At 37.3% G+C, this 14,942-nt stretch overlaps 1 protein-coding gene across 2 annotated transcripts in view; it reads left to right on the forward strand.

The window, feature by feature from the left end:
* Positions 1 to 14,942, forward strand: part of ADCY8 (adenylate cyclase 8) — a 124,012-nt gene that overhangs the window by 73,335 nt on the left and 35,735 nt on the right. The window contains exons 7-8 of one of the 2 annotated variants that reach the window (XM_027645671.1): positions 3,270 to 3,540; positions 9,407 to 9,604. In XM_027645671.1, coding sequence (XP_027501472.1) covers positions 3,270 to 3,540; positions 9,407 to 9,604 — 469 coding nt within the window. The remainder of the gene's footprint in view (positions 1 to 3,269; positions 3,541 to 9,406; positions 9,605 to 14,942) is intronic. The other variant, XM_027645672.1, reaches the window with a different exon arrangement.

A 14,942-nucleotide genomic window follows, 5' to 3' on the forward strand; every position in this document is an offset into this window, starting at 1 on the left:
AATTCAATTTTTAGTCATGGAATTTAGAGGTAATAGCAGCAAACAGCTTTATGTGGAAAAAGTCTAAGTGATGCTGTCACCTTGAATGACAGAGATTTTAAGTCATCAAAACTGAGTCATGTGCTCTACTCCCTACACACACATCAGGATCTGTCAGAGCTGTCATGTTCCCAGGAAGTTGGAAGGAAATTTGCTTCATATTTTGCAAATGCAGGCCCCTTCCACAGTTCTATATAGTAAACCTTTACATTAATATATATTCTTGGAATCAGCAGAAAATGAAACACTGCATGTTCTGAGAACAACTTCTGTACTCTGCATATGCCACCGGTGCATAAAATTTCCCAAAAAAAATTTATTGCCTGTTGCTTATCCCACTTGGTAGCCCTGGATGACTAAGGTGCTGCTTTGTTAACACGAGCAGACAAATCATCTAAGTTTCACTATCTGCACCAGCGAAAAGCATAGGCTGTTGCTGTTAATGTGTGCAAGTTGTATGGCTATTAATGAATAACCCAGAAAATGCGCAATCTTGCTGTATATAAGATGCCAGGCTGGGTTTCAGTCTATCAGAGCAGAGTGATTTCCACTCCTGGCTATCAGTGTGTCAGCACAACAAAGCCTGTATGTGATAGCAATCCACGAAGTCCCTTAGAATAGTGGTTTACATCAGAGTTTCCTAGTGCACAGAGCAGATTAATAGAGCACTTAAGTTCATTTCAACCTCTCCTTATTTCTTTCTGCTGCCAGCATTCAAATCTCCCTGTTTGCCATAATACCAAGGTCATTCCCATTCCCAGAGCTGCTTCACCAGAAACACTTCCCTGGGGTTATGCCCGGTCTTGCTCCCAAGGTGTGAAACAAGAGCAAAGATGAACCACAGCCCTTTCCTCAGGGCATAGTCGAGGGAGGCAGCTTAGGATGGGGAAGATCCTTCCACTGCGTCTGGGAGCATGAAAGAAGGGGCTCACCTCTTTCCCTCAATGGCTGCATGTCACCCTGAGACCTCCTGGGCATGGGTGATGTGGGGAGAGATTGCCCCTGAGTGAAGCAGCATAAGCCAGCAGCTCAGCTACCATGGGAGAAGGCAATTATGAGCATTGAAGAAAAGCAATAATTTCTGTTTTTCTGAGAGGAAAAAAAAAGTGTCCACAGCACCTGAGAAGGAAACCATATAAGATCCTATAGTGTTATTTCAGTGACATTTTTCTACCATGATCCTGTATTCTGATAGTCTTTGCCTGGTGTATGGAGGTATTCATCTATGGTATTGAGTTACATAAAACCTAATAAATAATTTTCCAGGATGTTTCAATGACAGGTATCATCTAACACTTTGGGCTTGATATGTTTTCCACAGTAGGACAGGCTATAATCTTTGACTTCAATACTCAGGTTCCCTGTGTACTGTATTTGTCTAAAATTAGAAAGATGTCTGTTTGTTACACATTTTAAGTTTTTTTAAGCAAGCAGTGCAAAAGGTGAAACCAGAAAATACTTTTTTAATCTACCAACTATTTATTAATATTTGGTCCATTTAAGGGTATTGCATCAATACCTATCTCCACACTCTGTTTAACGCTGTTATCATTTCCACTAAAAAATCCATATTTCAGGGCTGTATAATATAACCCTTCAAAATTATATTAGTTGAAACTAAGCACAAAGATAGTCACCTTGGCAACTAATGTATCGCTTTCTTTTTTTATTTTGTTTTGTTTTGTTTTTTCTTTAATTTTATGTTAGTACTTTACTTAAATCAATTTAGTCTATTTGGATTTCTAAGAGTTAGGAAATGTTTTGTCTTTCTGAGAGGTGTTATACTCTGCCTTTAAAGTCCAGGCCAAAAGTTGCTTGTATTTGAGAAACATTTTTAGTGAGTTTTATTGTAGTTTTACAATATTTGACTACAAAATACTACTTATCTCTGTGGTCATTATAACAGCATGATTTCAGAGCGAGAAAGATGTACAAGATCTGGGAAAAACAAGGGAAGCTGAGACAGGTTAAAAATTGGCTGGGATACAAAATTTTGATCTTTTAACTGGATACTGATATTTAATGCTCCACATAAACACGGTTTGTTCCAAATTCTGACACTCCTGGCAGCTTCACACTGCTTAAAGACAATCAGCACTTTATTTTCTGAAAATACATGCACATCATACATGCACTTATAGACTATAGTCTTTTACTCCATCAATATGAATTTAACCCTGTAATAGGATCCTTTAAGTTCCAGAAGGAAGTTCCCAAGGGGCGTGCTAGCACCATTTCCTTCACAGGAGATAAACCAAATTCTGGTGCCTCAGAAGAGCACCTCAGTATGTGTCATAAAGGAGTGATCAAGAATTTTAGCTGACTCTGAATTTTAGGAATCTATATGCAAGTCTGTATTTCAGAAAGTACCATGCACACAAAGTTTAAAGAATGAGCCAGTTTAAAGGTCACTGCAACTATTTGTTTGAGTTAGATAAATGTCTAATGAGCAACTCTTACTGCATTTATGATGCAGCATTGTGAAGTATAACATACCTGTCCATGTTCACGTGCTTTAGAGGTGTCTACAATTTATCCTACATGTATGAACTTGAAGATTTCTCAAAAATAGAAACAAGAAAGCCCCTACCAGTTTTAGTTGGAAGACATCCAAATTCCTATCATGTTCTTGCAAAATCTGAGCTCTTAAATTCAACTTCACTTTTGCCAAATCTTTTTGAGTTCATTGCTTAATCTCTTAACAGAAATTATTACCACACTTACCTTTGTATAATTTCCCTATTTCCCTAATTTACCACAGGTGCAATCATATCACTAATTTCAATGCCTAAGCTACCTCAGGTAACAGAAGGAAATTAAAGAGCTTCACATAAATTGGTCTAATGCGTACCATATATTTTTCTTTCACCATATGAAGTGCCAATTTTTGTTTATTCTGAATACCATTTTACTCAGGAAGGTCTCCCTTTAAAGAATTACTGTGAGTAAAGGTGTCAAGTGTGAATGTCAAAGGGCTTTTTCCTGTGACAAGACTTTGTCCATTCATGAGATCCTATTGATGTGAACATGTCTTCAGAGTACTTGCCCCCAAATAAAGTTCCTGGTTTTGAATACATTATTTTAATTTTCTTCATAGAAAACATGGTATATAATAGAATCCCTTCTATTTATCCACGATGTTAAACACTGCACAGAGTTCAAAAACTCCTTCTTACCTGTGTATACTAGAGCACAATCAGTATTTGCTACTCCTTTTTTCACTTATGCAGGAGAATTCACATCTCCAAAGCCACTCTGGACTGCCTGAATGGGGATTATAAGGTTGAAGAAGGGCATGGCAAAGAGCGTAATGAATTCTTGAGGAAGCATAACATTGAGACTTATTTAATTAAACAACCTGAGGAGAGCCTATTGACTTTGCCTGAAGATATTGTGAAAGAGGCTGTCAGCTCCTCTGACAGGAGAAACAGTGGAGCTACGTTTACTGAAGGATCTTGGAGCCCCGAACTTCCATTTGATAACATAGTGGGAAAACAAAATGTAAGTCAAACTTCCTTTAATGTCATCAAGTAAGAATGCATGTTTGAGTGTACTTTAATAATGGAGGCCTCAGAGGAGACAAATTCATCTTTAACTTTTATTCTAACACGTACTGTAAAAGCAGAGGATTAAACAAATTGTTTCAAGGCAATTCAATTGTTCCGAACTGGGGAAATGCCAGTGGACCAGAGGTTTTGGGTTTGTTTTTCTTTTCTGACTAAAATTAAATACCACACAGCTTAGTTTTAATTGAACCAGTCCATGAAAAAGTAAATTAAAAACAAAGCTAATGTTACTAAACTAGCTGGGACATTCTAGTCAAAGTGTATATCTCATTGCATGGTTTCACTGCACTGTTCTCAAGTAAAGGGATGAGGGAAACAATGCTTTGCCAAAAGCATAGTATAAGTTATTAATATATGAGGGAAAGAAAAAGATCTACCTTTAAAAAGCATCTTGTGAAAACAGGTTGTGTGTTTTTCCACTTTTTTTCACAAAAAACATTAAAACCTGATACTCTAAGACATAGTTAAGGTTCACTAACAGATGAATTAGTCTCTGATGTCATGTGTAGCTCAATAGAAATATGAGATAATAGCAACTGCTCCTGATCAGATCTTTTCCAAAAACACTGCATGGCTAATTGCTAGCACCCTGGCAACCAGAAATTCTGGTACACTAATAAAAATCATTTTATGAAGTCTGCTTGGTTAGAAGAATTAAAGATGAAAAGGTTAAAATGCCCTCAGACTCCACTCTTTTTCACTGCACTTGAAAGATCGATAACTCTTTATGAAGCAAGGCCAGCTGAAGCTTTCTTCCATTTTCTTTGAGAGACCTGTAATGACATGATACATTCTTTCTTCTACTGCACAACCTTATTCCTACTTGTCTGAACTGTCTGTTGAACCTCAAGCATTGTTGTGTGGAGATCTTGCTTTGTCAGCTGTCTTCTGCTTCTTACAAATGTGCTCAGAAGTGATAAAATTTCACAATCAATCAGCCCATGGCAGTGTCTTCGTCTCTTCAAACTGAAATTGAGCATGGCATAGTTTATATAAAACACCTGTCTTATATATGTTCTGTACATCTGTGTATCTGCATGTATGCTGCCATTTAGTATTCTCTGTATCTTGTTGACCTGTCTCTATATTCTCCTTTCATTAGTAATAGAGGTATGGGTGCATGCTGCTGTGAATATCTCCTGACCTGTCTCTATTTCTTCTTTTTTCCCTTTAAGATATTCCAATTTCTGTAGTTCAAAAAAATCTATGTGGTGTAGGCTATAATTTCATTGATTGTTTTCTCATCTAAACATGACCTTGATGCTAACAAAGACAAGGAATGAAATAAAGTACTAGTGTTTTTATTCAATTATTGAACAACTCCTGCACCATACTAGTAAAAAGGCCACAAAAATAATTGAAATAGGCATAGCTAAACAGTTGCTTTAAAGCATATTTTTGTCTCATGGCAATAAACAACCCATTTTTAGAGCAGTTTCTCACTGTTTTTCAAGAACTTAGGTTTCTGTTGGAAGTAGATGTAATTTTTTATAACACAGTTTTACAATAAGCTTTTTGGTGGAGATAAGATTTTAAAAATCTGCTATTCCATGTATGATTCAATTGTTATGTAATTTTCAATTTACAGCTGAGAAAATAGAGAGTACTGCTCATAAATAATGTATTTCAGCTCAAAATTCAGATGATAGATTTAAATTATACTAGGATATAGTAGCTTTTTCCAGAGGTGTGTCAGTCTTGGACAGAATAAGCATTTAATAACATTAATTATGCAGCTTAAAGGTCACTGTCAGCAGCAGGCTTTGAGAATCCTAGTAGCAGCAACCCAACAATGAATCACTTCTGTGTGTTTGAATATTTGCCAATAGCATTTAAATTATTTCTTTACCCCATGTAAGTTACAGCAAATTTTGAGCAATGCTGATTACGTGTATATTACTTTTAGCTGTAGTTGTGTTAGGAAGCATGTGAAAAGGCAAAGTCTTTGTTGAGTTCTCATACCAAACTAAAATTCATCCCAATCCATGCTCATTACCTCAAACTCATTTTCTATGAGCAGCCTAAGTCGGTGTTGATATTGGAGAAGGGAACATGGAAGATGTGCTGATATGAGTAAGGAACAGAATAACCACTTTTTATGTAGGCAGTCACAGATATTAACAAAAACTACATCTGTCCACAGCACGTTTAGCACCATGTGCCTTGGTGAGGTGTCCTGGTGCTAATGGTGAGATAAGCCAAGAGTGCAAGTGTCTCCTCTAAAATTCAGACATGACCAATATGGATGGATTTTTCTGTTATTGAAAAAAGGGTCTGAGCATCTTTCTTAAAATAAGAAAGTTGGACAGAAGTTATTCTATGTCGAGTGAAGGCCTCCTCCTCTAAAATAAATTAATTGTTGTTAAAGTTGGATTTCTTCTGTGTGCCTTACAAAAAGAGTAGTTGAAAGCATAATACGATCAGTGTGAGTGGTGCTAGAGGCACCCGGTGGGCCTTTAATGATGTGAATTAAGAAAAAAAAAACATACGTAGAATGTCTTCTATAAGCATATTTTACTAGTGGTTGCAGTGAATCTTAACAGTTGTCACAAAAATTATACTAAAAGACTGCCAGAATGGCAGGCAAGTCTAAACAAAAGAGTGACATTGCGAACAAATGACCTGGATTTGTGTGCCTACTGACTGTCCCAGGTGTTGATCCCTCACACAGCTCAACTCCTAAACATAAGGATTTTGTGCCACTCGTGGTGCTCTAGGCAGCCTAAAATGATCTGTATGAAAAAGAGCCTTTAAAAGACCCATAATCATCTGGACTACCAGTTAGAAGGTCAGGTAAGAGACTCTGAGGTCTCAGGTAGTGCTGAATACTTCTGCTGAAACATGATGAGTAAGAGCTTGATTCAGCTTCTGGACTGTGGCTGCCCTTTGTAGTTCGAGAAACCTCAGAGCACCCCCACTGGTCCCCACCTGTAGCACATTATGTTCCTAAGTCTTGTGCCACATCTCCTGACTCCTGACTGTTGTCCAGGGTATCCCAGGGTATCTCAGCTGACCACAGCATCTGGAGTGTATATTGGCAGTACCAGAAGTTTAGACAGTGAACACCTAGACACCTTCATTTAGGTGTCTTCCTTTTGAATTAAATCCTACCTGCATCCTGTCTTTTTAGATGTGTGTATTTTCTTATATCCCTCCAAAACCCCGTGTTTGCAGTATGAAAAAAAAAAATAATACAAAACCTTCCTAGAGTTTTCTAAATGGCACTGATTAAAAATTTCCCTTCTTGTTGAGAGCAGGATGCTTGGACTTGTTGCAGGAAAACTTTGCAGGAAGGAAGTAAAATCTAATCTAAGCTGACATTTTAAAGTCTCTATAAAATATGTCTACTGTTGGAGTTTTATTATTTGTTTGCTTTCACTCATCCTCTTTCAGTCTCAGATGCAAGCTTGGCTAGGCTTTTCCCTAATAGAACCTTGTGTTTGTTCCTGCATGATGAATGGTTATTGTCAGCATCAGGAAACTTCAAAAGCCCATTGTGGAATTCACAACTGTATCTTCCATACAGCTGTTCATAAAAGTGTAGGAGAGGTAATAGGAACAACAAATGTTTCTTTATGTTGACATGACACAGTCTTAAAAGATGCACAGCAAAGAGGGGTATACAGACAAAAAATGCATTTAGAACATATTCTTGAGACAATAATTTGCATGACATTTTTCATTGTTGTTATTGCTAATTACAGGGAAGCAATTTTCTTAAGTAGGTGTATGGGTACGAGGAATAGAAAACTCCATGAAACACAAATATGAATTTCCTTGTTATCTTCTGAAAATAAATGCAAGTTCAGAATCTATTTTTGCACTAATACCACAGGCACCATAGACATAGTAGTGATATTATGTCATGTTAATCTACGATGAATTCTAAACCACTTCATACAATCTGAAGACAAGTCTTCCTATCAATCAAATCTTAAAATATAATTTGAAGCAAAATGTAGTTGTTTACTAGGATGAACTGAGATTATTTTTCTCATGTAAGTAAAACACGATGCTCAGCTAAAACATTAGGGACCTTCTCCACCCTCGTTTCCAGTGGAGAAGTAGAACTATGAGCTAATTCTGAGGAATCAATGTACACAACAACATCTGATGTGATCTCCTCCTTTAACAGTGACTTCAGGGCCACTTGTGCCATTTCAGTCACTAAAAATTAATAACAACTTTTAGCTCATTTTAAAAGAGATAGGAGAACTTAAAGTAGTGTGTAGTGTGTAATAATGTAGTATTTATCCATTTGACTCAATGGATTGTTTTCTCCAAGGTTAAGATACGGAGTCAGGCATATCTGAAACTTCAGTATGAGAAAAGTTTCCTTGGTACTGATTTTTTCTCCAAATGTTGATGATACTGATTTGCTAGACAGAAGAAGGGAAGATTTGAGTAGAGTGGTTTGCCAAACCTTCACAATTTAAGTCATTTTTTTACTAAGTGAACAGAAAAACTGTTTTTCACTTAAACAGAGAGAATATTTAAATCCTGATGCCCTTTTCTGCCTTATATTGGGGTCTCAAGCTACTGATGAAGAGATGGAACATGAGATACTATCTGTGACTACCTGTGACTATGGAGTCCATGGACTTGATTTTAGGACTGTAAGGATAGTTGCCACTTTGGGTTTGGCAGTGAGTACCTGAGACCCTTCCTGTGTTTAAATATACTCTCCAAGATTCATCAGAATGTATCTGGGGAGGATGGTTTGAATATGAACAAGGGTAATCTCCCTCTAGCATTTGTATGATCCAAAAGAATTTGCTTTACTGGTTTATCTAGTGACAATACATCCTAAACTCCTGCTTCAACAATGCCCAATAGGAGGTACAGCTGAAGGTCTTTATAGTAAGGACCTATGGAATAAATTTTCTCAAGCAAAAGTGTATTTCTTATCCATATTAATTCTGAAATGTCTTGTGGTATCTTTTCCATTCATTAACATTTCCTAACCATTGGGAGTATCACACCGGTAGAATTTTTGCTATTCAAGTGGGACAGAGCTGCTTCACAGTGGTTTGTGTCAGGAAGTGATACCATGAAAACAGGAATGAATTATTCCCTTTATGAAAACTAACTCTTTGCTGAAGGTGAAGCACCCTTCATACTATCTCTGTTAGAATTCCTTTGCGAAGCTATGCAAAAGTATTTTCTTTTTTTTTCTTTTGATTAGTCAATGAAGTACCAAAGGAATAATGTATTTGAGACAATATTTAAAATAATAATGTGAATTACAGTTAAATTAAATCATATAGCCTAACTGCAATCTAGATTGGCTGACATATATCAGTAGTGAAGAAGAACATACTATTTGAAAACTCACACTAAAGTAATCAGAAATGTCACCTTCTTCACTCCTGACTAACTGATCTGTTCCTTAACTATACACATACAGCAACTCTAAGATAAGAAAAACCTCATTAATCCTGTTTTGTGACTTTTGTTTTCTGAATTTTGTTTTCTGTATTTTCCATTTCTATTTACTAAAATTGCTCCCCTCATGCATGCTCTAATATTGAAATAGCTGTATTTGGAAAGGGGAATATAGTCCTAGTGCTCAGTGCAGCAGCAAACCTCCTAGTCTGTATTAAAGAAGGCATCAAAGTAATCCCCTTAATGTACTGTATGTGTTTAGTGGAACAGACTTATTATTTTACACTTCTGTAGATTTCATTGAATGAATTGCATGGAATGCTGTAATGGTTTGCAATGCAACATGATCTAAAACATTGCATTTTTAACCCAAGGGGACCAGCAGGTTTATTCTGTTTGCATGTGCTTTCCCCTAGACTCTGGCTGCCCTAACAAGAAATTCAATAAATCTGCTTCCAAACCATCTTGCACAAGCTTTGCATGTCCAGTCTGGGCCTGAGGAAATTAACAAGCGAATAGAGCACACCATCGACTTACGGAGTGGCGATAAATTGAGAAGAGAGCATATCAAGCCTTTTTCACTGATGTTTAAAGACTCCAGCCTGGAGCATAAGGTAGCTGGGTCTTGGTAGCTGCATTATTCACAACTCAAATTGTAATAAATGTTCACTGAAGCAGAGAAGCTGTAGGTTCTGGCTTGCATTGTTTGTTTTCTTGTTTTGGTTTTCTTTTTCATTTTGTTTCAGTTCTCAGAAGCTGGGATTGAGCTAGAGTTCATAATACATGGTGTCATGATACAGGTGTTATAATGCTGAAATGACTGCATTTCACTGTTGGAAAATAAGTCTACTGAGCGAACTTGCCTTCTGAACAACATCCATTTCCCGTGTTCCACTTGCTGTCAAGTATAAGCAGTTTTCTGTCAGATGACAGGTTACTTTGTCACTAACAGTGATTAAGCATGTTAATAAACTTACACTTCCATTAAAAAATATATCTATATCTATATAGATATTTTCCTTTCATTTAGTCACAGAATCCCTCTGATATCCTCTAGACAGCTGTTTTGCTTTTTTCAAGTCAATACTAATTTTTCAACTCTTTGTTTTAAACATCCTTTTTTAAAATTTGCTTCCAAGTGGTCAATATTGTTTGCATCTTTGCTGCTTCTCAACAGCAATATGATCTCACTAGTTTCTATTTCACTCTACATCCAGATGTAAGTTATAAGTTTAAAAAGACAAGGCAATGGGAGAATGTTCCTTGAAAGCTGATGGCACAGGGTGAGTGAGGTTGCACAGATCTCAAATAATTTCATTGACTTGTATGCTACTACAGTGCAGCAACAGCAGGTCTGCAGTATGATGTGCACTTGACTGAAAAGAAATGAAAATAATGGGGAATTGGAAACGTGGAGGCTCACTTCTCCATCATTGCTTTAACCTCCACTGGAAAACAGACTTTTTCACTTGACTTATGGTAGACTAGTCCTCAAGAAGTCTCTTTGGAGAGACCTTGAAGCATATCTAAGCCCTTATTGCATAAGCAATCCTGTAGAAGGAAAAAGAAATGTTTGTTAAAAAAAAATAAAGTATTCTATTTCCCCATGGGGATATTTATGACACTGAGACACAGGTAGAATACCCAAAGCCAAATTATCCACTAATAATTATCTAGTGAAACAGAAGATATGAAGACATTTCTTTCAGTTTGAAGACATTTCTTCAGATATGAAGACATTTCTTTCAGTAAAGCTTTCATGTAAAGCTGACAGAGACACAGAGGAAGGGAAATCCAAGAGTGCTGATATCAATTATCAATTATCAGCCACAACAAAAAAAAAAAGAAAACAAACAAGCAAACAAAAAACCCCCACCAAAACACAAAACACATCTATAAGAGAAGTGTAGAATTCAATTTAAATGTAATTTAAGGAGAAAAAAAAAGAACCCTGCTCTAATCCATCTCATTACACAGGTCAGATTTAAAATATTTATAAAGTTTTAACTGCATCTGGATAACAAAAGGTCTATTTAAAACTTAACATTTTTAGTAGGTTTGATACATTTTCTTCCCAGTATGACATTTCCAATGAAAAACTGTGCTGCAGTGTTTGGAAAGTGATGCTTTTGTTCAGTATTTCCTTAGGTGTTAATCCCCACCAGTAAACGCAGGTAATAAAAACACAAAATCTTTCCAGTAAAGTTGACTGAATCCTCTTTCTAGTTTCTAAATTAGGCCGGTTTTTCACATTACACACAGAAGTAAAGTTTTAAAAAATATCACTGCTGCTTTATTTGCTCTGGTACATTTGCTCTATCTAACCTCGAACACTTCGATAGCTGCTGGCCAGCAACCTCCTTGTTTCTGTTCAGGATGCTGGGACATCATGAGTATGCTCAGATAATGATGGGGAATGCAACAGGATACAAAGGGATGATGTGGATTAAGGAAAATTATTTATAGTGTCCTCTTTATTGTAGGCAGGAACAATGTCCTGTGGGACCACATGGGATATGTCCCTTTCCTCCTCATTTGTCTGTGCAGTAATTACAGGTTTGTCCTCATAACCTTAGTGTTTAACCATAGTCTACAGGTAGACATGAAAAAAGTAACATTTGAATAATTTTCCTACAGAAAGTAGCTATTTCCCCCATGCTATCTTATATCACTACCACTTTCTCCCTTCTTCCTTCTCGTTTAGAAAACAAACCAAACTCAGGTTTGAATTGGAACCTTGTAAAGCTCTTCCAGCAGTCTTTTTCCTCTGCTCTCCCCACCCCTAACATTTCAGTCTGGAATTATGTTTTTTTTTTTCTAACCATTAACATTTTGCAACTGCTTACATGACCTTCTACCCCGACATCGTGAGCTGTTCCCTGCAGAGTGGCTGATGGAGCAGACAGTGTGTGTCTATTGCCCTCCCATCTCCCACTGTTGTTCCCATTTGCTGCCACTCACCTTCTGTTCAGCACAGTGACAGGTTGAAGTCAGAGGGAGCTCTGGAGTAAAGTAACTTCCCCCACACAGACTGTTATGCCCTCTCATTTAGCCATCACACTTTCAGGCAGAGCTGGCATTTGCCTAATACTTATTTCTGTTATCTGTAAGTACCTCTTGCCCCAGACTTTACAGTAGGCAGAAAAACCAGTGCCCATGGCTGAAATTCTGATCAAGAAGCGTTAACCTTGTTCAATGAGAATTATGTTAGTGTTCTGCACCTCAAATGACAGAAAAGTGACTAACCTTATGAGTAATAAACTATATTTCTTCCTTCTGAATTAGTAACACAACTACCATCGTGTAGGATCATGGGGTGACATGAATAGATCTGAAATATCATACTGGACTTCTGTTTAAACAGTTTGGTTTGGGATTCTTTCACTATTAAACAATTGCAGACATCATGTTTACACTAGCAGTGAAATTTCTGTTTTGCTTCCCTTGAGATTTCAAAAAGTTAGAAAAAAATCCCAAAATAATTCTGGAACTGGCATGCCCAAAACTACCATGGATCACAGAACCTGGTTTGCACTGATTTACATGACTGGTATATCACAGCAGTTTAAGCCACTATAATGGCTTAACCAGTCCTCTGTTATCTCATTGCTCTATGTCCTTCTCAGTGATAGAATAAATCTGTATTCCACAGCAAGCAGTAGAGGTTGTATTAGTGAATGGATTATCTGCTCGAGGTAGTATGTGCATTTCCACGTGAATTCTGTAATTCTCTGGTTTTCATAGGACTTGTGCAGGATCCCCACCTGGTATACTTTATAGATCCTTCACTCAAATAGACTAGTCATTACTAACCTTTATTTCACTCATTATCACTTTTATGTCATTTAGAGACAATATACTCTCAGTTTTGCTAGAGGTTCTTTTCACAAATAGCATGTGGGCTGATAGAGCAATTCATCATAGGAGAGTGCTTCTGATGGTAGCACGTAAATATACTAAGAGTTTCCAAATATGTAATGGCTCATAAGGAAAATATGCTACTACTTCAAATGATTCCAATAATTAAAAGATATCAACATGATGATCTACCTTAATATCAGTGACTTGGAAATATCAATACCATGTCCTTTCTTATAGGATAAAGCAGAGATACAGGGCAGGGAATTTACATGCTGGTAGGGTTTTGTTAAAGAAAGTTTCCAGTGTAAAGATTGGATTAAATATAAAGATATTCTAAGTCTTCCTGCATATTTGTTTCTAGATTATAAATCAGACTGGTCTTAGAGGTGAATCATCTACATATTTTCTGAGAGATGAGCACACTGAAAATATCAAAAGGACTCTGAATTTCATAGTACAGGTTTTCTTAGTTCAAATATTAGAATTAAACATCTAAGTGTCTCTGTTTCAGAATTTCTGATGAGTAAGACAAATAAAAAATTAAATTAGTAGAGGAACAATTTTGCTATTCCTGCATGCAGACATGGGTATCAGCTCCTTCCTTCAACCCAAAAACTTCCAGTAGCAAGGAGTTCTGCAAGAAACACTGGGCAAACTCCATGTCGGTTCAGCAACTTTTCTATTATTGGTCAGCAACTAGATCTGTGTCTACCCTTTAGTCTTCTCAGGAGTTCATTTCTTCATCTGCCTTGGACTTCTTGATACATCTTATTCTGTCTCTCACCTGTATTGCAGAAGTTTTTTCATCATTGCTCTGAAGATAAAAAACATGGTCTCCCATTTAATTCATAAGGTCCTATCTGAGTCAAAAGCATCACTGAGGATAAGCCCAAAAACCTTACTCCCCAGAGCACATTTTCTCTAGGTGAATACATAAAGCCTCTTGTATTACCAGGGCTCCCCTTTCAAAGAGCTGTGGGAAAAGAGGAGGGGTGGGGAATAAGCAGCATTAATCAGCAGAGGAAACTTGGCCTTTCTCACACCAACTCAGTTTCAGACAGCTGACTGGGCAAACCAGAAGGTAAACAGTTCCCTCCCAACAGTGTAGGTGAATGGCTCAAGCCCCATGGGAAGCAGGGAGTGCCTTCACTACGCCATGAGCAAGTCACTCCAGTGCAGGTAGGTCTGTGGGATGTTGCAGTGAAGGTTTTCATTACAGATAAGGTCACAACATGATTCTTCCTACCACTCTACATGGCTCTGGTTAGCTACGCACCTCCTATGCCTTTTGAAGGGCCTTGAGGCTTAGTCAGTCCTCCAATTACTTATCCAAGTCATTAAGGGGTAGACTGCTACAGAACTGCTATGTTTATCATTTATGTCAGTGCTGCCTAGGGATGTCAACAATTCCTCAACACAATATTCTTACTGATTAGAACACAGCATCCATCCTTTTGACATAATGCTCAACGCAGCAGGTCATTCTATGTTTGTGTTTCATTCATTTAGTTTGCTATAATTTCCCTATGGAACAGCTGAGATTTCATGTTATATTTTAAGGAATACACCTTTTTTTTTTCTCTAATCAAAAAAAGCCCTGCTCTATTATTTACGCAGACTGACACAGTTCTCTTTTCCTGCACATGAAATCAGGGCCAGTGCCTCTGTGCTTCCTGCAGCAAAGTGAAGTGGAGTTGACTGTGAGCACTGTCAAAAATAATGTCAAAGTGATACTGCCAAAGGAGAGACAAGGTATAATCACAGGAGAGGAGGAGTAAAAATGAGAGACACCAACAAATAAACCCCCTATCTTACTCATAGCAAATGGGGGTAGGAAAGAGAAAATCCTTTTTCCCATTTTGGGAGTTTGAGACTCCTTTGACGAAATGTTCATAGCTGAAATGAAGTCCCTACCAAAGGTCCAGGTAGGGAATATAGCTGAGGTCTAGATAGGATCTTCCTTCAAGAGCAAATTAGTTATAAAATCCAGCTAACAGCTGAACTCTCTCAGTGTTTGTCACTGACATATTTCTTAACCGGTTTTACTTTTTATCACTTATAATGCTTTCTAGGCATTTATAACAGCAGTTT

Source organism: Corapipo altera, unplaced genomic scaffold (genome assembly GCF_003945725.1).
Source record: "Corapipo altera isolate COAL_440 unplaced genomic scaffold, ASM394572v1 51, whole genome shotgun sequence".
Lineage (NCBI taxonomy): Eukaryota > Metazoa > Chordata > Aves > Passeriformes > Pipridae > Corapipo > Corapipo altera.